At 41.4% G+C, this 27868-nt stretch overlaps 1 protein-coding gene across 3 annotated transcripts in view; it reads left to right on the top strand.

Annotated features, from left to right (window-relative positions):
• The window catches only part of RAB11FIP3 (RAB11 family interacting protein 3), a 158468-nt gene extending 130851 nt beyond the window's left edge, over positions 1–27617 (top strand). For all 3 annotated transcript variants that reach the window (XM_036738398.1, XM_036738397.1, XM_036738395.1), the window contains 7 exons: positions 2547–2650; positions 11354–11494; positions 14263–14344; positions 20061–20198; positions 20989–21144; positions 21551–21691; positions 24273–27617. In XM_036738398.1, coding sequence (XP_036594293.1) covers positions 2547–2650; positions 11354–11494; positions 14263–14344; positions 20061–20198; positions 20989–21144; positions 21551–21691; positions 24273–24386 — 876 coding nt within the window. In that variant the 3' untranslated portion in view covers positions 24387–27617. The remainder of the gene's footprint in view (positions 1–2546; positions 2651–11353; positions 11495–14262; positions 14345–20060; positions 20199–20988; positions 21145–21550; positions 21692–24272) is intronic.
• Positions 27618–27868: the final 251 nt, after the last annotated feature.

The raw sequence follows: 27868 nt of genomic DNA, 5'->3' as shown, positions 1-27868 counted from the left end.
CATTGCTGTCTCATTTTTTAGTAGTGCAATGTGAGGGAAATTATGGCCGTTGTGTGGAAAAGAAATGTATTTGTTTTTGAAGGATGATTATAGAATTGAAGCGGAGCTCTTTCCTTAGCCTTGTTCTGTTTAACATTTTAGAAGGAAGAGAGAAGGAGCTAATCAAATTTATAGATAACATTTCCAATCGTCTGAAACTTTGACAGGATTAAGAATATCGCTGATATATTATGTAACAGGCTTGGTCTTCAAAAATATTTTGTCACCTTGGAATAGTGAATCAAAACTAACAAAATGAAATTTAATAGGGCTAACCTCCATCAGCAAGCATTTATTATTCACCTGCTAGATAAAAATACGATGAATGAAACAATCCCCACTCACCTGGTTTTTTGGTTGGTTTTTTTTTTGGAGTGAGGAAGGCAGGGCAATTGGGGTTAAGTGACTTGCCCAAGGTGACGCAGCTAGTAAGTGTGTCAATATCTGAGGCCGGATTTGAACTCAGGGCCTCTTGACTCCAGGCTGGTGCTGTACTAACTGTACCATCTAGCTGCTCCAGCTTTGATTCTTTTATCGTTGTTCTTTCTATTTACATTGTCGTAGTCATTGTGTATTATTTTCCTTGCTCTGCTTCACTTTGCATGAGTTCATGTAGATATTTCTAAGCTCTGTTATTCATCACTTTCTCTCAATTCTTATAGCATAGTAATCTTCCATTACTTTCACATAACACAGTTTGTTCAGCCATTCCTCAATAGACCTATGTTTCCAGTTTTTTGCTATATAAAAATGCTGCTATAAATATTTTGGTATGTGTGGGGCCCTTTTTTTTTTGGTTAATTACCTACTTGGGGTATATGCTTAGCAGTGGGATCTCTGGGTCAAAATACATGAACATTTTCATCACTTTCTCTGCATAATTCTGAATTGCTTTCCAGAATGGTTGTACCAATTCACATCCCCACCAGCAACGTATAGGTGTGTCTGTCTTTCTACAACCACTCCAACGCTGACTATTCCTTTCATTTGTGAATTCTGGCAATTTCCTGGGTGTGAGATGAAGCCTGAGGGTTCTTTTGATTTGCATTTCTTTGATTGCTAGTGATTTGTAACATTCATTCATATGGTTATTAATTTACAATTCTTTTGAGAACTATTTAAAATTTCATTTGATCATTTAACTATTGGAGAATAGTTTTTGATCTCATATATATGCATATATATATCTTTTTATTTGTCTATATGTATTAGATAGAGAACCCTTATCAGTTGATATTTGATATGAAGATTTTTATTTCCCAGGCAGCCACTCCCCTTCTTAGCATTAATTTTATTTGTGCAAAAGCTTTTCAATTTCATGTAATCAAGATTATCCATTTTATCACTTATAATTACCTCTATTGTTTGGTTTAAGAAGTTATCCTCTATCACAAATGCAATTTAAAACAACTCTGAAATTATATTTCATCCCCATTAAATTAGAAAGATGACAGAAGTCAAAAATAGTAACTAATGGGTTTGAGAAGATAGGCACACTAGTATACTATTGATAGAACTGTGACAAGGTCCAACCATTTTGGAAAACAATTTGGAATTTTGCAAAAAAAAAAAAAGTTGCTGGACTGTTTTTTGTACCCTTTGAACCAATGATCCCAATACTGGTCATATCCTTAAAGAAAGTAGAAGACAGAAAGAACCCACATATGGCAGAATATCTATACCAGGACTTTTCATGGTAGCAAAAAACTGGAAACAAACTGGGTGCCCTTTGGTTAGAAAATGTCTGAACAAGGTATTGCATTTGCATGGAATAAAATGCTGTTGTGCTATTAAAAGTGCTAAGTTTGAGAAATTCAGATAAACACAGGAAGACATGTATGAACTAATAACAAACGACTACAGTAACACAAACAGGAATGACACTTATGGGCGATCTAACTGGGATTAATTGTAATGTCCAGGCTTGGTCCTAGAGAATGGAATCCCAGAGCCAACATGCTTCCCTCTTACGGGAAAACAAGAGGCCCACAAAAGCAGAATGTTACACATGCTGCCAAATGTCATTAGGGTCCTTTCTGTTTAACTCATTTCTTTGTTAAATGAGAGTGAAAGGACGTACATATTGGGAAATGGCTGTGGTGGGAAAAATAAAAGGCATTGCTAAAATTTTAAAACACAGAATGGAGGAGAAGGAACTCAGAAATTCTCTTGTTAAAATGGTATTTTTACATTCATTTTTAAAAATTTTGAATTCCAAATTCTGTCCCTCTCTCCAGCCCCTCCCCCACCCATTGAAAAGGCAAGCAGTTTGATATCAATTATACGTGGAACTCAAAAATCCTATTACACAACAAGAAAAAAGCATAGAGCATAACTGATAGACCAAGTTGTGTCAGATCCTTCATCGATGGCAAAGGGATTGGATACTTGAGTTTTATGGGACTGTGGAAGTGGGTACTTTGTACTGTTTTTCTAAAAAGCTCTCTTGTGAATAGACTCTGTTTTATTCTTTGCCTCACATCAGTTCTGTACCTCTTATTGCAAAGGTCATCTTCTTGGAGAAGAGAGTGACGGAACTAGAGAAGGACACAGCGGCAAATGGCGAACAACACAGCCGGTTAAAACAAGAAAACCTGCAGTTAGTGCACAGGTGAGCCTGCTTTGACTTTGTGGAAGGGAGCTATAGTATTGGTAGCAGTAAGAAGGCAGATTTGACTATGGAAACCTTCTCAGAGCAATTATAAAAATGTCCGGACTGGTCCTGGCACCAGCCTTGGAGAGACCCCATTGTTTACACTCCTTTTATGTCTATGCCTAGACTTTGGGACTTGCAAAGAACTCTTCATAGAGCATTTTAATGCAAGAAAGTCTTGTAAATTGAGAAAAGCACCCCAAAAAGGGCTATGGATGATGAGAAGATTGTGCTAATGCTAGAGGAATAAGTTTGATCAGGAAATATCTTTTGAGCTATCCAGGTCTGTGACTTTCAATTCAGCAAATAGTCAGTCTAGAGCTATAGTGATTATCTTGTTTAGTCTCTTCATTTTACACATAAGGGAACTAAGGTCCAAAGAGATGAAGGCTAGATCTAGTGGAAGTGAGAAGCGTATACAAGGATACATAATAAGGGCAGTACATGGGGAGTTTTATGTGGATGGTACAGACAGAAAAACCTGTGAGCACAGTATGAAATACCAAAAAGGTCAGGTCATCCCAGAAAGCTTCAGAGAAGCTCCTTGAGGGCGAGCGTTCTCTAACTTTTGTCTTTGTATCCCCAGCACCTAATGCAGTGACTGGCGTGTAATAAACATTTCTGAATGCTTGCCATTTGATTGGCTTCTCTGGAGCCTTAAGGAATGGCTAAGATTTCAATAGGCAGAGATTCTGGGGAAGATATTCTTGGTGAAGGAAACACCCATCTCTATGTCATTGATCATGTGAAGTTTAAGGTTTGCATAAGAGACAGCAAGTAGATCAGATTTGCCAGGCTGAGGGTTCACATGAGAAAGTAAAAGGTGATAAAGCCAAGGCTAAATTGTAGAGGACCTCAAACACCAGGCTAAAGAATTTAGACTCCAGACTTTAGTAGAGAGACATTGGAGAAATATCATGAACGCAATGTCTTAGAGAAAATATTCTGCCATTCCTGCACAATTTAGATTGGTCTGGGAAGATCAGATAGCTCATGACAGCAGTCCAGGCATGAGACCAGCTCTTAACAACACTTTAAACTATGGCTGATGATATCCCCGACTGGAAGGTGTTCTTTCTCACCCTTTAATGTACCCCATAACTATTTCTGGCACCCCATTAATACAGAATTCCTGTATAGAATCCTGGCATGAATGGTTTGAATTTATAATTTTATTACTACTTAGAAGTTGTCATCCTTAGTGAGATAAAAGAATTAATTTCATATTAAAGATTATAGCATAGAATCATTGAATAAAATTCAGAAAAATAAAACTTTGAATATGTCAGGAAAAAACTTTTAAGTAGTAGAAATGATTAGTATCTTTGAGAGATTGGAGAGCTTTATAAGGAGAATAATGGAGACACAATTATTAAGATAGGTCAGATTTTAGGATAAGTTGTAAGGGTCTATATGAGTCAATAGACTTGTTTACTTTCTTTATTGCTTTAATGTATGAGTCTATTATATGTTTTTCTTTTAGATCTTTTTTTTAAGAGTCTATTATATGTTGATGGGTTCTGTTTTAAGCAACCCTGATGTATAAAAATCTTTCTTTACTTTCACATTTATATAGAGTACCTCCTCTAGAGCCTCTCTTCCCAACTCACACTCAGTTGGGTTCCTAGGAGGGACAACTGTTACCTCAGGTTCTAGGGGTAGCTTGGTGGTCTACACCCTCAAAATTGTAGCTCATGAGCCCCCACCAATGAGCTTTTTCTTTAATAGTCAGCCAGTAGACACAGTTAGCTCAAAGCAATATCATTTACTAAAATGGCAAAGTAAGACCATTAGCTACAAAACATTGTCCTCCACAAACCTGAGTTATACCAATTAACAAATACACACAGTTTAAATAGAAAGAGTGGGAACAAATCTAAGAGTACAGTAATAGTGAGGTACACATGTAGGAGACATGTGTGACCAAGGTGTCCCACACCTCCTCTTCTTGTGGTGTCTTCTTGCTCTTCCTCCTCTTACAGCAGTATCTTTATTAAATGAGTTGCTCATCTAAGTTCCCTGGGGCTACTTCTCTCTGCAGTTTAACTTCCAACTCCCAGGGCTAATTCTAGTTGGCTTTTCTCTCTGCTGCCAAAAGCTCCACTCCTTGCCTTGAGTGCTGCCTCTTTGTTTCTGTCTCCCTAGAGAGTGTAGGTCTCTGTCTCTCAGTGCTTTCCCCTAGACATAACATGTTTTACTGGACAAGTAGTTCACCTGCAAGATTCTGTGGCTGATATGGGTTTGCAAGAGGAGAGAAAATCTTTTGCCCTCTACCCCTACTCTTCCACTTCTCTCCGGTAGAGGCACAAAGATCATACTGCACAAAGCTGCTCCCTGCCTCAGATTTCTCACATGAATACTAAGTGGCAAACCTATAACTCTAAACTTTCCCATGTCAAGATAAAGATTCTACCACCCAGTGCTTTCTCTAGCACCTGTCTATTTGAGACAAAACCCCCTCCACTTTGTACCCCTCTCCCCCAGCCTTCTTTAGCCTTCTTTATCCATCAGATTGCCCCCACTATCATCCTCACTCTTTCTCTTTATTCTGTATTGGCACTTTCCCTTCTGCCTACAAACACACCAGTGTGTCCACCATCCTTAGCAAACCCTCACCTGATTCTACAATCAGGTACTAGTTATTGTTCTGTATCTCTCATCTCTTCCTTAGCTAAACTTCTTGAGAGAGCCACTCTACATGGCACTTCCACTTCCTCTCCTCTTACTTCTAAACTTTTTGCAGTCTGGCCTCCAGTCTTAGCATTTGCCTGCAACTGCCGTCTCCAGATCTGCCAATGATCTAATTGCCAAATCTATTAGCATCTTCTCAGTCGTTATCCTTTTTTAATTCTCTGTAGCATTTGACCCTGTTAATCATCTTCTCCTCCTGGATCCTCTGTTCCCTGCTGCTCGCTTTTGGTCCTCCTGTCTGACCACTCCTCCTCAGTTTCCTTTGTTGATTCTTCATCCATGTCACACCCAGTAATTGGGCGGGTCCCCCAAGGCTCTGTCCTGGATACTTTTCTCTTTTCCCTTATATCAGTAAGGCAGCATTCATGACTTCAAAGATAACCATGAATATGCCTGAATGGTCCAGAATCTCAGGATATAAGGAATTCTCTAAGTAGAAGGCAGAGGAGTTAAAGCATTTATTGAAACTCAAAAGTAGCAGACCCACAGACCAGTGTCCTCAGTTCGACATCCTGGCAAGAACCTTCCAAGACCAGTATGCCCATCTCACAATAGTGCCCAGGAGGCCACAGAAAAACATTATGGCAGCAAGCCAAGCCATACTGGTGCTTCCCCCCCAATGCCAAGGCCCTCCAGCAAGAAGACCCCTCAGTGGCCTCAAGCCCCTGCTCAGCACTCTCCGGTCTCCACAGGGGTCAGTCCTGCCTTTTTGTAGCGCCTGCCGCTGCTTTTGCTGCTTCTGCCAAAATGTCCAAGCTGTGTTCCAGCTAGCTGACTGCTTCCTCTCTCCTTCAGCTCTTAACTGCTCTGTCCAACTGCCTCACCAACTAACTGCCTCTTAGCTCTGCTCCAACTGCTCAGCAAGCTCCTCCCACCACAGGTTTCCATTGGCTCCAGTTCTAGCCACTCCCCCCCAGGACCCTGAGAGCCCCACCCCTGAAGCCCACTCAAATGGGCGGGGAAGATCTTCCCATTCACTGATTGCCTTTACATCCCTTTATGTCATTTCATTTAGTGATCTCATCAGTTCTGATGGGCACAGTTATTATCTCTATCTGGCCCTAGCCAATCTATATATGCACCTGTGTCCTGAGCGACAGTTCTGCCTTTTGAATATCTTGAATTGGATATTTCCTGGGTATTGCACACTTAATGTGTCTAAAACAGAATTAATTTATTTTTACCCTCTTCCCCACTTTTCTGTAATTGTAGATGGCATCTCCAGCCTCCCAAGCTCACAATCTAGGTGTCTTCCCTAACTCCTCACTCTCATTCACCCCACATATCTAATCAATTGCCAAACCGTATTATTTCTGCCTTAGTGACGTCTCTTGTATGCATCCCCTTCTCTTTATTCATGTAGCCAGAGCCTTGATTCAGGGCCTCATCAGCTCTCTTCTGGACTAATGTAATAGCCTTCTATTTGGTCTCTGATTCAACTTTTCCAACTTTTCCACAGTCTAATCTTTCCTCCAATCAGCTGACCATCATTTTTCTAAAGCGGTAAGTTTGACTGTCGCCTCTCTCTCTGTCTCTCTCTGTCTCTGTCTCTCTGCCTCTGTCTCTATCTGTCTCTCTCACACACACACATACGCACACACACTCACACGCATACACACTCACACTCACACAGTTTTTACCTATAATCTCTAGGATCAAATATACTTTATTTGGGATTAAAAATTTTGTATCCTGGTTCCTTCCTACCTTTCAAATTTTCTTATACTTTATTTCCTTCCACATGCTCTATGACACAGCTACTCTGACCCACTTACTATTCTTCACACACAATATGGCATCTTCCAACTCCACTTCTCTGCCCCGGCCACCCCCTTATCCCCCATGCCTGGAATTCTCTCCTTCCTCAGTATAGTTCCTAGTTTCCCTGGTTTTCAGCAAGACTCATGTCAAATCCCATGTTCTGAAATCCCTTATTGCCCATTCCCTTCAGGTGCTCATGCCATTCTACCTGAGGTTACCTTCCACTTACCCTTTGTCTGTATGGCACGTGCCTAGTTATTTCACTTGTGTGTTCAGTGCTTACTTAGTACAGTGCCTGGCGCCCAGTAAAGCATTAAGTGCTTTTTTTTTAATTGATTTGCGACCCATACAAAGTTTATGTACACACAACTTTTCAAGACTATGATTATGCAACAAACCAGATCTGCTCATTCCTTAATATTTTAAGTGCTTTTAACCAGGACTTTAGAAACAGATCACATCAATCTGCCTGTAGTTTTGAAGCACTCCCTCGGTAGAACGGTGCCCTGTATTGAATGCCTTGGAAAGTTACCCAAAACAGAAAGCCCATTTCCTTTAAGCTCCTCACAAGGCGTGTGCCACGTAGTGATCTTTAGCATTCAAACTCAGTGGCTTCCATAACAAATGAGGTTTTAGGAAGTCTTCATATTTCTTTGCAAAGGTTATCATGGAATCAACTTATATCTCTTTCCTATTGAGATACTTAACTTCCCACAATTATTTTTTTTTCTTAGTTTCTCATTTCTGAACAGGCCAGTTAGTTCTTCAGTCATTGGAGAATTGGAATGCATCATACTGTTGTTCACATATGAATGTACGATTTCAAGACAGAGGAATATTCTTTTATTTTTCACCCCTCTGCCCTACCTCTCCCCTCCAACTCGCACGCACAGTTATATCCCTCAGTGGAGAAAACCACCCCAGGATCCACCCTTTTGGATGCACATTACAGACTATGGCTCAGGAAAAACCTCACCATTGTAACAGCTAAGCAAAGGCATTTCCTGAAGAGGAAAAATAAAGAGGGTAGTGCCAGATCATCTCCCCCATCAGCCTCGGACCCGGTAATAGTGGAGAGTGGATATGCAGAGTTCACAGGGGACGGCTGCTCATTTATAGAACCCATGTGGCTAGAGCATCACACCTCTGGAGCTACCCCTGATGTCCTCGAACCCTTCTCATCCACAGCCTCTGTTAGAGCCTACCCCCTTGGGCCCTGGCAGAGGCTGCTCCAGGGGCGTTGCTTTGCTGGTTGAATGTAGTCTTCTCACCACCTCTGGTGCACATTGCAGGACTGGCTGGAGTCTTGGCCCTTTGTTTTCCAAGCAGAATCCTAGTTCCATGTGCTAGCTTCTACTTCTCTCTGAAGCTGGACGCTTCCAGGCTGAGTGCAGACATATGTCTTATAGCAACATGCTTCTGATGCAAGATGCTCTTGCCAGTGGAGGAAAAGGAAGAAGAAATCCCCTCACTGCTTACCAAACCCTTTAAGAGACACAAGGGAAAAAGCAAAGGGCAGAGATTCAAGAACCTTCCTCAAGAGCTGGGTTCTTCCTCCAAAGCTGGCTCTTTTTTTTTTTTTAACTGATTCCATAACTCAGTCTCCTTTCTCTTAAGGAGTCTTTGTCAGTCCTCAGTCAAGTTTCCTAACCCTTTCCTAACCCTAACCCTGACAGATGAGTCAGCCAGAGTCTAAAGGGGGCTTGTTCTTGCATCTTGTAACTTCATTCTAATGGATTGGGTGGGGTGGGGGGGGCAGGGGACGGAGCTGATTGAGGTTTCCTGATTCACCCACCTCTTACTACATCAGAAAGTACTTACTTGTTTTATTTCCGTTCCATAGAAGAAAATTAACTCAATCTCAGAAGATCTAGGGTTATGAGTCTCAAGGACTGTTAACAGCTTGTCAGAGCCCAGTTGGGTGTTTCAACCTATTAGGTAATAAACAACTTTGGAATTCTAGCCAGATGAACTGTCAAGCAATGAAGCATCTATTTGGCAGCTCTCCTATGTCATGTACTATACTGGACACAGGAGATAACCAACACAAAACCAAAACAGCTCCTACCTTCAAGGAGTTTATCTTCTACTAGGGGAACAATATATGCATATGTTTGTAAATGGAAAATATTTATGGAAGAGTGGGATGTAACAACTGAAATAATCAAGAAAGGCCTCATGGGAGTTGGCATCTGATTGAAGAAGACTGGACTTCTAAGAGGCAGAGGGGAGAAGGGAGTAAATTCCAAGGATGGGGGCAGTCAGGACAAAGCACAGAGGCAGGAGCTCTAGTGTCGGAGGGGAGGTCAACTTGGTCATAATGTTCAGTGCATCAAGGGATGAACATATGCAGTAACCTGAACAGGTAGGCTAGAACCACATTATAAAGGACTTTAAATACCAGGCACCAGAGCTTGTGGAGCTTGTTTTTTATATCCCAGAAGCAGGAGAGAGCCACTGGAGCTTTTTGAGGAGTCAACGTGGTCAGAGTGGTGCTTTAGGGATATTGGGATGGCAGCTCTGTGAAGGAAGGATTGGTAGAAGGAGGGGACTAAAGTCAATGGGATGTCAGTTAGAAGTTCTTATAACACTCCAAGCAGGAGGTGGTGATGGTCTGAACTAGGGTGTTTCTGGTGTGAGTGGAGAACAGGGGAAGGATGTGAGCTATATTGTGAAAGGAGGATTTGTAGGACTTGGCAACTAAATGGAGGTCTGTGTTGGTAAGCAAAATGGCCTTTGTTTTCTTTGAGTAATTCAGTGTATTTCATTGAGCCTTACTAGGTGCTAAGCCCCAGGCCCAAACCTCTATTAGGTGTGGAACCTATGTGAGTGTGGATTGGTGACTGGGGTGAGGCCCAAGGTGGGGCTGGCTAAGGGGAGGTGCTAACTCCAGAGCCCTGTCCATCTTGAGTCTTACTAAGTGCTAAGCCCCAGGCTCTAACCCCTATTAGGTGTTAACCTAACCCATGTGGATGTGAACCTCCCGGGGTCCTAAGGGGAGGGACTAACTCAAGAACCAATCATAGCAGCCTAAGTTCTGGTCATTCAGATGACGTTTGATGACGTCTGAAGCCCAATGAGAGAGGACAGAGCCATTTGCACAGGGCTCTCACTGGTGATGGTGCTGATGCAGAGACTCCGGGCAGCTGTAGCTAAGGAACCCTCCAGCTCATAAACCCAGATGCTGAGACTTTGTTGAACTCTGGTAACTATGTATTGGGATTTGAATCAGACAAGGTCTGTCTGTTGATGTTTGCACCTTGTTTGTAATTTGCTCTGAAGTTCAGTGTGCTGGTCTCTTCCCCTGAACTAAGTGAATGATATTTGTATGCTGAATTAAAGTAAGCTTGTCAAACCCCTTCACGTAGCTTTCCTTATTAAAGCAGATCAAAAGAACCTGTGCTGTTGGCAGCTTTCTGGGTACTGGCTGTGGGTGGATCTTACACACCCACAGAAGCTTCTAGCTGGATTGTTGAAACAAGGTCATGGAGGGAGAAGAATCACAGATGATTCTGAAGTTGTGAACCTCGATGACTGAAATCTGCTCACCTTTGGTATTCAGAGGACTCTCTCCCTGCTTTGTAAAGAGTTATTTGCAAAATTTTGGTTTTTAGCAAGAGGTGTTTCTTATCTCTAGGCACAAGATTTGTCTTGGCACAATTGCTTTTTAAAATAAAAATAAAATCACAGAAGAAGGATTTTGTGTTTTGTCTGTTTTTAAAGAGCCTGTGTGACTAGAAGGCTGGTGATAAATACCCTTATCAAGAGCTGGAAAGTTAACAAGAAGGGTGGGTTTGAGGGTTTGAGGGAAAACTTAATGAGCTCTGCTTTGAAAGTATGGAGTTACTGAGTTTTTGTCATATTTTCCAAATCATAGGCCTGGACTCTTGTTTTTTGTACGAACCTCATTTTGATTTTGAACTAAAGCAGTTGAAAACATAGCTTCCAGTCTGCTTGGGTACATCCTTAAGCATTGGGTCAGATCTAAAAGCCTTGGAAGCCCATCAGATCCATAGGAAGTTATGCACTGCTTTTATATATCTTGAATGACCTTTGCAGCAAGCTGTTTTGAATTATGATAGTTTCTCTTTGACATTGTAAACGTTGTCTTCTGAGTTCCTGGGAGAAAAAGAAACAGGTCCTGTAGAAGCAAGCTGGACTAAAATGAGATTTTTGAGAAACGTTGATCTCTCTCCTCTGTCTCTAAAGAGCCAATGCCCTTGAGGAGCAATTAAAGGAGCAGGAATTGAGAGCTGATGAGATGATCCTTGAAGAAATCAGAAAGCAGAAGGAACTCCTGTGCAAGATGGAGAGAGAAAAAAGCATTGAAATTGAGAATCTCCAAGCCAGGTATGGCATGACAAAAATAAGAGTACTGATAGTGAGAGATGAAACATGAATCAGATCTGTATAATAGAAGATCTTAGCTCAGTGTATGAATTACCTTGAAGTATGCTGTATGCCTTTTAATCCAACCATTTAACTGGTAGTATGCACTGAAATCTTTTAATTATATTTAAATAAAAGAGTAGGACCCTAAAATTTGCTTTCCCAATTACTTTTCTCATCTTTATGGATTTTTTCCCCCACACATCCAGTCATTTCTTTCTTCCTATAAATTGCCTTAGCCCCAGGCCATTTGCACCATCTTTATAGAAATGGGATTGCTAAGAGAGGGTTATGATTGAGAATCATTGTAAAATGTGGGAAGGGAGAGAGCAATTTTAAATCTGTATGCCTAAAACTGCTTCACCAAAGGAATGCTTAAAGATCTTGTGTGATGCTAGGTTTATCATGAAGGCAGTGTGCTCAACCTTTGGCCTTTCATCCCTGGTTTTGAGCCCTCCAGGCGAGTTTCCCAGACCACTGTGCTAGTCTACTCTGAGATGTAATGTTTCTTATAAGAAACATAATATAGAAAATAAGAATTAATAATTAAGAATAAAAACAAGGAACGGATTTCTTTCTGGGATCATACAAATACAAAACTCCAAATATGCATTTCTTCGGGAAGTGACAAATAGCATTTTCTTTTTGATGCTTTCCATGTGAATGTGATTACATGAGAGATAACATACTGTAATCTGAGTTATTGGAGATAGGTTCCAAGGTTGAACAAATTTTGCTATTCCATACATACATTGTATTGGTGTGCACATTTTCCAAACTTTGCCTTTAGAGGTATCAAAATAAAAACTAAGGAATTTAGGTGAGGAAGTACTATCCAATTTACAATGTTCATACCAGACTATCAAAGTTAAAGCTTGCATCCTTCCTTTTGTTAGCAATTAGTAAACTACAAAAATGAAAAGCGGCATGTACCGTCAACAAAAACTGTATTTTTAGTCAGTTTGTGTAACTGCTGTCAGGGAATGTACCATGTAGAGGAAGGGATTGTCTGGCTGTTTGTTGGGAAGTGTCACTGCTATATCAAAATGGAAAATATGTCGATAACTTTTTTTAAATGATTCAGTTTGGAGGCTCTCACAAGTCAGTGATCTGTCATCATTAGGAAAAAGAGCATTCCTGTCAGGATAGGCATTTGAATTGGAAAGTTTACCGTTGAGGGTTCAGCAAAAGATTCTTTTAAACAGTGTTTATGTACCTCTTGGTGCTTATTTTTTTATTTCCCTCAACTTTTTGATTCTTTCTGATTTGGACTCTTTATGTATTTTGACCCCTGTGAATTACAGTTGTCCTTTGTGTAACTAATTCTATCTATGTTACCTTAATGTGTTTCCTGTGGCTGCAAACCAAGTACAGGGTCACAAAAAGACCTTTTATTGGGCACTGCCATGCTTACCAATTCATATAGCCATGAAGTAGGTTTCACATTTTAAAAGATGGCAGTGGGAGTAGTCTTTTTACACTATTGGAAATCTAAAAACTTGCTTTCCTATTTCCGTGAGGCGGGCAGAGGGGTAGAAGATGGGGGGAAGCAGTGAGGAAGGAGAAGGGGGCAGCAGAATTTCAAAGGAGAACTTCTAGATCCAGATGGGAACTTCTCAAAATAATGACCTGAGTGATAGCCTGTAAACATGTCCTTAAGATGCTTTCAGTAAAGCTCTTAATTTAGTTACAACCCTATATGAAAATGTTGAGGTCAGGATGGAGTCAGTAGTACCCTTGTTACCTTTCTCTGTAAATTGCCAGGAATTTTGACTTCTAGAGTGTGGCTTATTTTGTATATCTATAGTTAAAAAAAAAGCAAAGAGGAAAATACTTTTATTTTAACATTAGGGTTTATGAAGGGACAAACAACATGTAGTGGTCCACATAGCCTTATGCCATGGTTAGACTCAAAAGCCACTTATCAGGCATTAACCATTTGAGGAAGTAGAGGATTTATAGTTCTGGAAATTGGAACAAGAAGGGACCTTGGAGATCCCCTTGATTTATATTCCTAGGGTACCTCAGAGGAGGGGGGTGGGGGGCTTTCTCTCTTAGGTGGGTTCACACTGATTTTTTCTAGATTTAGAGCTCTCAGAACCAAGCTACAGTAGAGCAGTCTGTACAGACTAAAGGTTCAGATGCCTGGAACAGATCCAGAGGTACAGCTAAGTTCCTCCTAAATAATATCAATTGAATCTCCTGCCCATGAAATATCTCTCTAGCTTCTTGGTCTTTGTCATTCTAGAATTGTCCCAGAACTTCCAGGCAGAAGAGAAGCAAGAAAAGGTTCAATTTTTACCACAAGAGAAAAGTGCTAACTAATTCTGAAACCTGGGCAAGACTATAATGAGGGTGAGGGAAAGGGGTGCTTGTTAAGGTGCTAATTAAAGAAGTGTTATTGAGGGTTAAAAGAAATCCAGTGAAACAAAATAAACATTTTATAAGAACTTTCTAAGAACTTAAAAGTTCTTAACAAAAAATTTTATCTTAACTTCTTTTCCTACGTTAAAAAAAAGTCTGCAATTTTTTAGTTGGCGTGTAGTAATCAATGGTGGCTGTAATTTGTTGGGAGAATGAGAATTTCTGGATTCTGGAGTATATCATATACAAGACTAACAAAATCCTTGCATCTCTGAAAGAGCTATGTTCTCTGTGGCTTTTGTCATAAACTTCTGTCTTTTGGTAAGCAAATAATGAAATTTTAAGCCTGTGCTATTTTCTAACAGATTACAGCAGCTGGATGATGAAAACAGTGAGCTGAGATCCTGCACCCCATGTTTGAAGGCCAATATCGAGAGACTGGAAGAGGTGAGGGATATTCAGCATGGATTTCCCCGTTTATGTATCTCTTGGGCCCAGGAACAAACTCTTCCCTTGCCTAGGGGAGATAGTTTGAAAGTGGTGCTTCAGGTTTGTCTGATACAGCAATAGTCTCATTGATTCACTCAACAAGCATTTATCAAATATCAAACCAAGTGCCAGGCACTGTGATAGACCTGAAGGATACAAAACCAAAATAAAATAGTCCCTGTCCTTGGGTCACGTAGTCACAGATCATAAATAGAAAATATATGCAAAGTAAATGCAGAGTAATTTTGGGAGAGGGGAGGATGCTAGCAACTAGATGGATCAAGATAAAGTTTGCATGAGAGTTGACAATTGAGCTGAATCTCGAAGTGATTTCAGGGCTCTGAGAGCCAGAGATAAGGAGGAAATTCATTTCAGATATGGGACATAACCCGTAAAAAGGTGTGGAGATAGGAAATAGAATATCATGTACGGGCTAGAACACAGAGTGGCTGAAGGAGGAATGCTGTACAGTCATCCTTACAAGGTAGGCTAGACCCAGACTGTATTTTGTCCCAGTGGCAATAGGAAGCCTCTGGAATTTATGGAGCAAGGAAGTGACATGTATTTTAGGAATTTCAATTTGGCTGCTATGTGGAGGATGAATTGAAGATGGAGAGACTCAAGGTGAGGAAACCAATTTGGAGGAATTTATAATAGTCCAAGTGAGAAGTGATGAGGGCTGGACTCTATTGGAGTAGATATCAGGGGAGGGAAGCAAAAGATGTGGAAGTAGAATCAACAAAACTTGGCAACTGATTGAAAATGGGGAACAAAGAAGAGAGAACAGTGTGACCAAGGTTGTGAGTTCTCCTCAGTAGAAAAAGGGGAGTTAGGAAGAAGAGAGGATTGGAAGTAAAGATGGTTTCTGTTTTGAACGTTTTGAGTTTGAGATGTCTACAACACATCCATGTCACATAGGCAGTTGGTGATGTGACACCTGGAGCTCAGAAGAAAGACTGAGGTTGAATGTGTTAATTTGGGGGGCCGTTAAAATAGAAATGGTAGTTGAACTCACGGGAACTGATGAAATCACCAAGAGGTGGAGGGTAGAGAGATGGCAGAGGACAAAGACGTAGGCAGAGATAGGACGTGTATGATGATCTAACAGAGCATCGCGAGGTGTGAATAACAGGGGTGGCCAGATAAGTTGGAGGAAAGGCAAGAGATTAGTGTCATCTATCCAGGGAGAAGAGTAGTCATCACTGTCAAAAGAAGTCAAAGAGGATGAGGACTGAGAAAGCCAGATTACAAGGAATTAAGAAGTGAAATTACTGCACAAACAAAACCAATGTGGCTTAGAGTAGTAGGGAAACAGTTAATTTTATAACAAGTATCTCTGATAAAGGTCTCATTTCTAAGGTGTATAAGGAACTGATTGAAATTTATAAGAATAAGAGCTATTTCCCAATTGACAATTGACGTAGGCAGTTTGTAAGGGAACAAATCCAAGCCATTTATAGCAATATGAACAAGTATTCCAAATCACTAATAAATAGAAAAATATAAATTAAAGATACCCTGAGGTTCTATCTCACACTCTTTGGCAAACTTTGCCATAAAGGAAAATGACAAATGTTGGAGGGTCTATGGGAAAATAAGCACATTAATGTATTGTTGGTAGAGCTTGAACTGGTAGAGCCATTCTGGAAAGTAATTTGAAACTGTCCCCCAAAACTTATTATCTTGTGCATACCCTTTGACTCAGTAACTCCACTATTATATCCATACCCCAAAGAGAGCAAAGAAAGAGGAAAGTGACTCAAATATATAAAATATTTGTAGCAGCTCTTTTTTGAGAACTAGAAATTAAGAGGATACCCATCATTTGGGGGATGGTGAATAAATTATGATATATGAAGGTAATGGAATTCTATTGTGCTCTAAGACAGCGCTTTTTAAACTGTGGGTCGTGACCACATATGCGGTTCCAAAAAATTTGGCAACAGTAAAAGGTTTCTGAATGTGCAAGGACCAAAAATTAATTAATAAAACATGGAATGAACCTAAAGTGTTTCTGGCAGTACTTGCCCATATTGCATTACACAACTGTACTGCAACCTTGGTCCTGAACACAAAGCATGAGCACTTTGCACTGCACGTGCCCTCAGGCCATGCTACACCAATGAACTCTGAGGAAAAATGCAAAAAAGTCAGGAGTGGAAAAAGTTTAAGAAGCCCTGCTCTAAGAAATGCTGAAGGGGATGGTTTTGGAGAAACCTCGGAAAACTTGTATGAAATGCTGCGGGATAAAGTGAGCAAAACCAGGAGAAGAATTTATACCATAACGACAGCACTCTGATCAACAGAATGATCAACCATGGATCCAGACACCTGATGGTGAGGAGGGCTGTCTGCCTCCCAGCCAAGAGGCGATGGGCTAAATGTCCACAATGAAATGCGTGATTTTGGATGCAGCCAATGTGGAAATTTGTTTTGCTGGAATATGTATATTTGCTACATAGTTGAGAAATATGGGAGGGAGAGAAAATAAATGTTTGTTAATTGAAGAAAATAAAATTTAATTAAAAATAAGTTAATGAGAGAAGAGAAAATGGAGGAAACAAGTGCCACTGACTTTTTCTTTGGAGTCTGGCTGAGAAATGGAGAATTATAGGAAAATAGCTGAAGCAAATGGTAGGGTTAAATGAAGATTTTTTTTTCAGGATAGGACAGATGTGATCATGTTTACAGGCTACAGGGAAGGATCTAGTAGATAAGGAGATATTGAATATTAGATGGGATAATTTTATGGTCAAACTGCAGGAATAGATGAGGGGGGAGATTAAGGGCACAAGGAGAGGGGGTGGCTTTGGTAAGCAGAAAAGCCACTTCTGACACTTGGAGCAAAGGGAGAGAGAATGTAGGACGATGTCAAAGGGTTTTGAAATGTGGAATTGAGAAAAGGGAGCTCACTGTGAATGGCCTCTTTTCTTAGTAAAGTATGAGATAAGATCCTCTTCTGGGAGGGAGGGGCAAGGTTTGGAACTAAAGCTAAGGGGATCACAATAGAGTCTATTAGGGAAAAATATAAGGATTTCCTTGTAGCAGTGAGGGCCCAGATGAAGTTAGATAACATACATTTATAGTGGACTCAAATCAGCAGTCATGTAACTTCTTTAAGTAAGAGCAGAGAAGGTGGTGATAATCTGGCGTTAGAGTTTGGAAAGGCATGAATAGCAATAAGACAAAGGAACAAAGGATATAAGTGTGGACTGTATGTGGTTGAATTTGTTACAGTTGTAGGTGAAGGGACTACTTTGGGTAAACTCACTTGGAAGCAAGTACTTTAAGGCCCCGGAATATACTCTTTGTTTATACATACGATTTTGAGAAGATGTCAGAATATGCCTTCCCTCTCACCTCTGTTACAACCAAAGGGCACAGGCTTTGGGGTAGAAGCAATGTTGGGGATTAGGTCTGTACACATGGAGGTACTAAATAAATAAAATTCCCTTGAAAATATTCCACTAATAGTTATGTTGTCCCAGCCAGATCACTGAGTTGGTTTAAGCATGGAGCAGATGAGGCCAACAACATGGGATTGATCCCAATAGAGGCCAGGGAGCGTTACTGAAAGGAATCTTCACTGTTTGAGAGCTATAAGTGCCTCCTTAACTCAGACCAGATGTCTCACCAATTCATGTTCTTGCTGTCTCAGTGTGGCCCATCCCAGCTCCTGGAAAAGCAAATGATTTTGTATTATTAATGTTGTCTTGAAATATGAAGGATCTGACACTTGGAAAGATACCCTGGTCTTGATTGGTCTCTGACTTTTACTTTCAGGGTGAAATTTAGAGGACCAAACTAATTAAAAATGATTGCTGCCTTCAGAGAGATGGGGAAGGGCTCTTTTTCAATACAAAAATAAACTTCAACTTCAGATCTAATGTCTTATGCTCCTTGAACTTTTAAAGGACAAAAATAGCAAAAAGCATAATAGAATCATTTTAAAATTCACAATGACCTTTTAAAAATTCAAGTTGTTCCAAATAGTTCATTTCTCTCCCTCTCTGCTTTTCCTCCTTCATGTGATCCTGACCGCAGCCCTAAAATCTGACAATCTTCAGATCCCTCTTCAAAGATCTTGTAGAATCTGAAGGGTCCAAGAGATCAAACAAGAGTGGCCCTCGTTCTAGCCTGTTCTTCAGCAGTCTAAATCTTCCATCTGTAAAGATGCATCTGCATCCAACCCTGGGGACTTTTTTTGTGTTCAAGCCTTTTATACTTTCATACAAACCAAAATCTGCTCCATTCCTTTTGGGACCCTCAATTCAGGCTATTTCACTGCTTCTGGGAAATAAGTCCTGCCGCTTCATGACAGACTTAATTTAATAATAAAAAGCTTCCTAGGTTAGTCATTACCTTTAAAAACAAATCAGTAATGTCCTATGAAATTCTTACCCCCACTTTGCTCCACCCTCTTAAAAAAGTTATTATTAATAATTATACTCATCCTCAGTAGCATTTAGCTTCCATCCAAAGCAGGTTATCCAGAGTGGTCTCAGCTTTCTGGGAATCTTCAACTAGATGCACACACACACACACATGCAAGCACACACATGCGTGCACATGTATGCACTACACATATACACATAAAATTATGTACACTGTGGACGAATTAGTGAATGGCATATAGTGAGAGGGAGGTAGGCAGAATATATTAGAGCTGTTTCATTTATATAAAGCTTCTCCTAGAAGGGTGGAGCCTTTGCCAGAAAAATATTAACCCTTCTGTGAGCAAAAATTCAGTTCAATAAATGTTTATTCTGCTCCTCCTTAGATGCAAAGCCCTGCGCCAGATACTAAAGGTAAAGAGACAAAGAGGGAGGACAAGGACGCAAACATCTCTGACGTGAGGGAGAGTCCAAGCAAGGCGCTATGAAAAATCGGAGGGAACAGAAAGCAAGAGGGCAAGGAGAAAGATACTAGGAGAGGCTTTCTGAAGCGAGTGATACTTGAGTTAGACCTTGAAAGAGAAAGGGCTTCAGCAGACAAGCAATAAGGGAAAGGGAATGGTGGGGCTGGGGGAGCCGTTCTAAGCATGGTAGAAAGCGGTAGCAAAGGCGCGAAGGTAGGAGAGAGAGACGGATAAAGAGTAGGAGACTAAAAGCAGTCCGGACCAGCTAGAGCCTAGAGTGTGTGAAGGGGAGCTCTATGAGATGGAACTGAAAACCAGTATCATTTATTTGTACTTCTTCAGTAGGTCACAGGGAATTACTAAAGATTTTTAAGCAGGAGGGCCATGGTTGGAAAAGTGTACTACGAAGATGATGTTTGAAGTTCTGTAAAGGGTGATTTTAAGGAAGCAGTCGACCAGTTGAGAGGCTGTTACAGTAATCGAGGTGAGAAGTAATGAGAGCCTGAATAGTAGGGTCATTGTGGTAGAAGTTGAGAGGAAAGGTTAGATGCAAAAGATACTGTGAAGGTGGACTGCTGCTGACTGGGTAGGGAGAGGGAAGAGTCAAAGGTGACTCCTAATTACAAGCTACTGATATAATTTCATCAAGAAATTGCCTCCAGTAAGTATGGAAGATGAAAAAATTCTAATTGGATATAAAATAAGTGCTGCCACGCTGAATGAATGGGATCGTATTTGGTGAGATGAATGTCTCTTTGGCTGGATTCACTTTTAATGTGGTGTATGGGGGGTGGGATTTTGCTTTTTTTTCCCCAGGAAAAGCAGAAATTGCTGGATGAAATAGAAGACCTAACCATTCAACTCAATGAAGAGCAGGAAAACAAAAGGAAAATGGGAGATAAACTGAGCCATGAAAGGCATCAGTTTCAGAAAGACAAGGAGTCAACGCAGGAGGTGAGAATGCTGTAGAATAGTCATATGTGAATGTTGTCTCCCTGAAATCCAGCAGACAGCAAATATTATACCCCAAGTGAAGTACTGAGCGTTGACTGTCATCTGTAATAGAAAGTATTCCCACTGAGGCAGGAATGGTGTTGGCATTGATATTTGGTTGATCCGTATAGTTCCAATATAGATAGATTGTTTTCTATCCCTGCGTTGTTTCCATCCCCTTTTCCTGTTCTTTACCCATTAAGCCTGGCCTCCTTCTTCAGGCCTTTGTCAGAACCCAGTAACGGCTACCTGTGGTCTGAAAACAAGCTCTTATCTTTCCCCTTCAATGCCAGATATGAACTTAGTTAAAAGTCAGCAGGCACAAATCTGAGGTCAGCCATGACCAGTAGTAGTAGTATATGCCTGAAAGGAAGCAGAGCACAGGCATCTGCATTGGATTCTCGTGAGATTCTAGGACTTGGAAGGAAATATTATCTGTGTATGTTCTTACATTATCAACCAATGTTAACTGTATCAAAACTAATTCAAGTTTGTAATGTTTTGTTTCATAATGCAAAGGGTAGTTAATTTTAGCCAGTATTTACTACATCTCACTTTTAGTGTGCTTTTCTGATTGATGTTTGTGTTGGGGTAGAAGTGGGGAACACTTATTTTTCGCATGGAAATTCAACGCAGAGTATTAGTAGAGATAAATCCAGCCAAGGTTTACTTGGATTCACTCTGTAAAGTCTCCATGGGCCTTTAGAGTCCTGTCTTCCATGACACATTCATCTCTTTGGTTGCCTTACAGCTGATTGAGGACCTCAGGAAGCAGTTGGAGCACTTACAACTGTTTAAGCTGGAAGCTGAGCAAAGACGAGGCCGGAGCAGCAGTACGGGACTCCAGGAATACAACAGCAGGACCCGAGAGACTGAGCTGGAACAAGAAATCCGCAGGCTAAAGCAGGTATTGGAGCAGGCAGAGAAAGTGACAAGAAGGAATCCCCACTAAAACCTTATGTAGAAATGTCTGTCTTCACCACTTGTCCTTCCCCACTAGTGGTCTCAGCCCTAGATTCCAAAATGGTGCGCTCGCTGTCTCTTCCTCTCCCTCCCTCTCCTCCCCCCCCTCCCTCTCCCTCTCCCTCTCCCTCTCTCTCTCCCTCTCCCTCTCACCCCTAGACAGTATCTGACCCATATCCAGGAAAACTGGTCAACAAAAGAATAACATTTGTACTAGCTCTGTTCTATCAGTGATTAACTTCCCAGGACTTCTTTCCCTCTAGGATGTAGAGTTAAACATGCTTCCAGGATTGACTCAGTGCCTCAAACAGGATCAGGAATGATGGTATAATGTTTTTTCTTATAACCAGGATAATCGAAATCTAAAGGAGCAGAATGATGAGTTGAATGGGCAGATTATAAACCTCAGCATCCAAGGCGCAAAAAACCTCTTCTCTGCCTCTTTCTCGGAGTCCCTGGCGGCTGAGATCAGCTCTGTTTCACGTGATGAGGTAGTGAATCAGTGTTGTAAATACACTTTTGGAGGTCCAGCCTCTAAGCCATTTATCTTCCCATCAAACTGTGCTGCAAATTGGGATGGACCCTGGGCATTATCTAGTTCTGGTCCCCTCACTTTTACTGATGAGGAAATTGATCCTAAGAGAGGTTAAGTGACTTGCCCAAGGTTTCAGTGCCATTAAATGCTTGAGAGGAGACCAAAACTCAGGCCTTGTAAATCCCATCACACTGCTTCTTCCACTAAATCATGTTGCCTCACATTCATTCCCACTGAAACTAACAGTTTTGGAGCTTAGATGATGATGTTTGTAATCTTGGTCTTCAGTTTAGTATGCGTTTTTATCTCACTTAATTTCTAATTATGATTTTAGATGCAGTTTTGTCTTGGTCTTTCATTTACATGGGAACTGCTAGAGTTACATGAAAATCATCAGTAACCATTTATTAAGCACCTACTTTGTGCCAGGCACTGCTCAGTGCTGGGAATACAAAGGAAGATAAAAGACAACTCCTGCCCTCAAGGAGCTCATAGTCTAATGGGGGAGACAACATGCAAGCAATTATGAACAGACAAGATAGATACAGGATCAGTTGGAGACAATCAGCAGGATTTGGGGTGCTGGGAAAGTCTTCCTGAAGAAGATAGGATTTTAACTAGGATTTAAAAGACTTGAAGGAAGTCAAGAATTCAACATGAGGAAAGAGAGCATTCTAGGAGAGGGGGACAGCCAGGCCTTGGAGTTGGAAGATTGGGGAATGGCAAGAAGACCAGTATCACCAGATTATAGATTAGATTTGGGGGTGGGGGAAGTGTAAGTTGTATGAAGACTGGAAAAGTAGAGGAAGTGAAAGTTATGAAGGGCTTTAGACACCAAAGAGAGGATTTCATGTTTGATCCTGGAGGTGCTAGGGTATGACTAAAGTTTATTGAATATGGGACAGTGGATGACATGGTCAGACCTGAAATTTAGGGAGATCAGTTTGATTGCTGAGTGGAGGATGGCCTAGAATGGGGGAGAAACTTGTGACAGAGAAATAAACAACATAGTCCAGGCATGAGGTTTTGAGGGCTTGCACCAGGATAGTGGCAGTGTCAAAGAAGAGAAGGAATCACACGTCAGATGTTATGAAGGTGAAATCATCTGGCCTTGGCAACAGATTGGATACAGATTGGGAGTAGGAGAGAGTGAGGAGTAAAGAATAACAGGTAGTTTTGAGAGGGTGGTGGTACCCTTGACAGTAATAGGGACATTAAGAAGAGGTGAACATTTAGGGGGAAAGATAATGAGTTCAGTTTTGGACATGTTGAGTTTCAGGTGTCTAATAATAGTTGGAGATGAGAGTCCAGAGGTCACCAGTTTCAGTCTTCTTATTTTATAGTTTTCTACATTTCTGACTGATTTCCAACATTGTTAACAGTGTAACAGTTGGAGAAGAGCAAAAGGGAGTTTAAATAAAACTGCCGGTGTGGAAGAGGGTGCTATTTGGCCAGCCAGCTTCCAAACTTCTCCGGGATATCAACATGGATGGGAATCCCAAAGACTTCTGCATCATTACCACATTCAAATTTTGACTGAGTTCGAGTGATGAGAAAGTGTCTTAAAACCAAATAAATTTATCATCATCTTGGTTGACTATGAACATTCTTGTTGAATGTGTGATATACTAGAGAAAGGAAGATAATGAAATGTTTGTGGGATAACTTAGAATGACCTACATGAAGGGTTCTTAAACATTTTTAAATCCAGTAAAATTCCTCTTTCTCCCCAGTACCCTTTACCACTCTCCTTAAAACTCCTCCCCAAAGCTCAGCAATCTCATAGAAGCAGAGAAGTGTAGTGGGAAGAGAAGTGGACTTGGAGCCCATAGAGACTTTGCTAAGAATCCTGCCTTTGACACTTACCAGTCGTGTGACCACAAGCACTTTGTACCTTTCCCAACTTTGGTTTCCTTGCCTGTAAAATCAAGAGAAACAATGTGACTTAGCCGAAAGCTAGATTTGAGTTAGGAGTACCTGGGTTCAAATCCTGCCTCTGACCCCCACTGGCTGTGTGACCCTGGCTGAGTCACTGAATACTGAATCTCTCATTGTCAAAATGAGAAGTTGCCAACTTGTGTTCTTCATTAGAAATTCTCTCTACCAATTAAATCATGGGCCTATTTTTAAAAAAAAAAGGATAATAATGCTTATAGTAGTTTCCTCACAGGGTTATTCTGAGAATCAACTATGTTAATGAATGTAAAATGCTTTGTAAAGCTTAAAGTGCTATATACATATTGACTATTATAATTAGGATTGTCAGACAACTTTGGGACATTTCACATTTCCCATTGTCTTCATAGGCTGTATAGTCTCCGAGGCCTTTGTGGGCAGAGACAAGGAAGGCCCAAGGGGTAGGGAAGATAGGCTGAGACTAGTTGCCTGGTGTGCCATTTGCTGTTCCAGCTTCCACCATAGCCCTCATCCTCAGTAACCCCTCTGAAATCCCCTATGACCCACTGTGGGTCATAACCTGATCCCCCAGCATGAAAAACCCAGGCTCATAGTAACTCATCTCTTCATTTTCCCTACAGCTGATGGAGGCAATTCAAAAACAGGAAGAGATCAACTTCCGTCTCCAGGACTATATTGACAGGATCATTGTGGCGATCATGGAAACCAACCCCTCTATCTTAGAAGTGAAGTAAAGGAATGAAATGCTGCCCCTCCAATCCTGGTGACCTGGTGTGACCTTGCTGCTCTGAGCTTCAGGAGGCCCTGCTAAGCTCTCTAGACCACTAAGGTCTCATCTCCATCAAGGGGCAAGGAGGATCACATCCCATTGCCTGAACCAGCCCAGAGCTATTGAGAGAAAAGCAGATACAGCTTTGGTTTGGGGTGCTACCCTTGCTTGACCTAGCAGGGTGAAGGGGAGTGTAGTCAAACAGAACAAGAAGCAGGGGAAAGATGGAGAAATGGGAAGGAGGAAGAACACTGCCTCCTCGCCAGTGGCACCCTCTGAGTACAAAGTTAGAAAAATAGGCAATGATTCAATGAGTGTGATTTGATTCTCCACCTTTATTCTGGCAGATTCCTTTAGCTCTTGAGAGAAAAGGCTTCTCCAAGTATCTTGCCATATTAGATAGACTAGTTAGATTCCTTCTGACTCCAGCAAACCAGTCCCTATGAATCCCCAAAAGCCCACTTAAATTCTGAAATGCTCCCGCTTCTATCCAGCTCTTTTGGGCCCAGTCTCCCTCACAGGTAATGTGCGGACAGGTCTGCAGGGGAATAGTGTTTTGATCCAGTGCTGCTAAGGTGCTTGTGCAGGTAGGTTCCTCCCTTAAGCCTTGCTTGGCTTCTGCCTCCACACTTCAAGGAACATCCCTGGAAAGTGACTGGCTGATTTTTAGTGGAATAAAAGGGAAAGGAAGCTGTTAGACTTCCTCTTCAGACATGCACTGTGCATTCTGACTTCATTTTGAACCCATCTGTGACACATGTGATCCAGACAGTTCCTATTTGAGGTCAAGTTGATTTTATTTCACACCAGATGTAAAAGCGTTTTCAGCTGTGTACCCAGCTCCTTTTTCCCTGCTCTGAGCAAATACAGTTGTAGCCATGAAGGATATGGTTGAGACTGAATTACAGCTAACTAAAGGGTATTGGAAGGGACTGGATAGAACAGTGGGTTAAAGTAGAAGTGTGGTTATGAACTCTTGTAAATGGCCTGTTTTTTCTCTTGAGGTAGATTGAGGGAAGCTAGGCTTAGTTTACAGCTGTTGGAACCAGATTGGTAGCAGATTCCCCCTTCCCAATTCCTTTCCCATACTTCCCCTTGCCCATGTAGCCTTAGAATTGCTCAGGCATGCATCTCACAGTAAAAATTGGGCACGCTGCACCTTAATCAAGGTCTGCCTCACCCTGTCCCTTGCTGTAGTGTAGACAAAGGAACATTATCATGAGGACCTTCAGGAGTCAGTCTTATGTTCAGGATTTAAGGATTATTGGCACTTAGGAATCCTTTTAGGCCCTGATAGCTGAGATCTTGGGGGTAGGTATGGCTTATTGCAATAATCCTTTGGGTCTGTTAGTGATATTTTAAAACTATACAGAATTACCCTTCTCCAGCTCACCTTCACTATTTCTATGATATGAAGCTTGTATTCCTCTCAAAATCAGTTGAGAGAATAGGCTTTTGGTTTTATATTTAGTTCTTTTTCTTCAAAATAGGAGAGTACCTCCATTCTACTGGTTTGGATACTATAAGTACCTTGATATCCCCTGGACAAGTCACATTAGGGATCCAGCCTTATCCAGCATTCCAGTGGATTGATGGTGGTGGGAAGATAATTTATTAGAAATTAACTTCAGATATTTAGGAGACTAGATCCCCGCCCCCCCCCCAACATTGGACACTTTAACATTAATCATGGCTCAGTTGTTTTTTAAATACAAAAAAGACTCAGAGAAGGCCATCTGAGATCCACTCCTAGGTGAAAGTGGCTGGCTTTTAGGATCTTCTTTTTACTTTTGAGTCTCTGGACAGTCAAATGATAAGACTCTAGCCTCCCAGCAAGGCTTAGGACTGCATTGACACATGCCTTGAAGAGGCAATGACTAGTGTGCGTTATCCTGTTGCTTGTAGAATAACCACAGCCACTGCTGCTTTGGGGAGCATACCCAAGTCTGATTTACAGAGTAATTTTTCTACATCTGCCCCACAGGAGAAGTGTGGACTTTTCTGGGCTTCATGTTATAAAACACCTTAAGGTGCATAACTCTCTGAACTGGGTTTCCTTCCCACCCATCCACCATGTTGTTGGTTTTTGTTCTTGTTCCTTAAGAATAGCTTGTTCCTTCACCACGGTGTGTCTTTTGACAAGATGAGGGGGAGACCAGAGTTGATCAAATTCCTGCCTTAGAAAGTGATAGGTGACTGGGAGTAGTTGACAGTGGCATTCCAAAGGCAAAAGTTGAATGGAAAAATGTCATCCCTGAATATTTGTGAAATGTACTTTTTAAAAAATCCCCCCTCTCCTGAATTCTTCCTTTACTGGGTCTCTTCCATTTCCCTCCTTCCCATCCATTCCCTCCCTACCTCCCCCACCCCCCACTCCCCACTCCCCACCCCCACCACCGGCCTGGGTTGGGTTGTGCTTCCAGATTCCTTGAGACTTTTCATGAGTTCGCCGCCAGACCACCTGCTGCTTTGGCAGGTCCCCCTGGAGACTCCACAAGGTATGTTCCCCAAACTCCACAGAGGAGACCGATTACACCTAGTCCTGAATCTGAGCACTGAGCCATGAGGCCTGCCCTTCTTCCCTATCACAAACCTGTCCTGTTCCCAATCAGTATTTCCCCCTCCTGTGAGTATGGGTATGTGTGCATACTCCCTCCTTTCCCTTCAAGATGTTGCCTCGTACATTTTTGGAAAAGCTTTGGGTGTAAATCAGTGTATGCTGGGAGGAGAGATTTTTCTATCTTGTAGAGTAGGTATTTTTTATAGACTGAAGGTTGATCAATTTTTTAATACTTTCAAGAGAGCAAACTGTATCTGTATACACATTAAATATATATATATATATGTATAAATATATAAATATTGAAGCTCAGCCTTTCTCCACTTGGGGTAATGTATCCCTGGTGACACACAGCCTTTTTGTTTTCTGTTGATCACTAAGAGGTACTGTAAATGTAAATAAGACTCGCCGGGAAAAGCTTAAAGACAAAACAAAAACCAACAAGCAAACAAAAAAAACAAAGCACTGACTTGACCACTGACCATGCTTTAACCCTCTCCCCCCACCCCTCCAAGGAAAATGACTTCCAGGTGAAGTTCCTGGGCCCCTGGTACGTGAAAGGAATGCCGAAGAAAAGGTGACCAATGTGGTCTTCAACGATGTACCAATTGTCCGATTAAAAGCTGTTACCGTCAATGGCTGGGCCCTTCTCTTTTTCTTTGGAGGGGAGTGGGTGACTGTGCGTGTTTATGGTTGGGGTCCAGCATGCTTGTTCTCCCAAAATCTGTTGGCATTGCAAAAATGATAGTGACATTGGCAGTCCTGCCCTAGGTAAGGAAACTGATTCCCCAGGAGATGAAGTGACTTGCATGTCAATGGTAGACCCAGGAGGGGAACTCAGCGCCTCTGACTCCTTACCCCCACGCTTCTCCTCCTGCTTCTTCAGA

The sequence above is a fragment of the Trichosurus vulpecula genome, chromosome 9, assembly GCF_011100635.1.
Source record: "Trichosurus vulpecula isolate mTriVul1 chromosome 9, mTriVul1.pri, whole genome shotgun sequence".
Classification (NCBI taxonomy): Eukaryota; Metazoa; Chordata; class Mammalia; order Diprotodontia; family Phalangeridae; genus Trichosurus; species Trichosurus vulpecula.
This window is presented reverse-complemented; position numbering and strand designations above follow the sequence as displayed.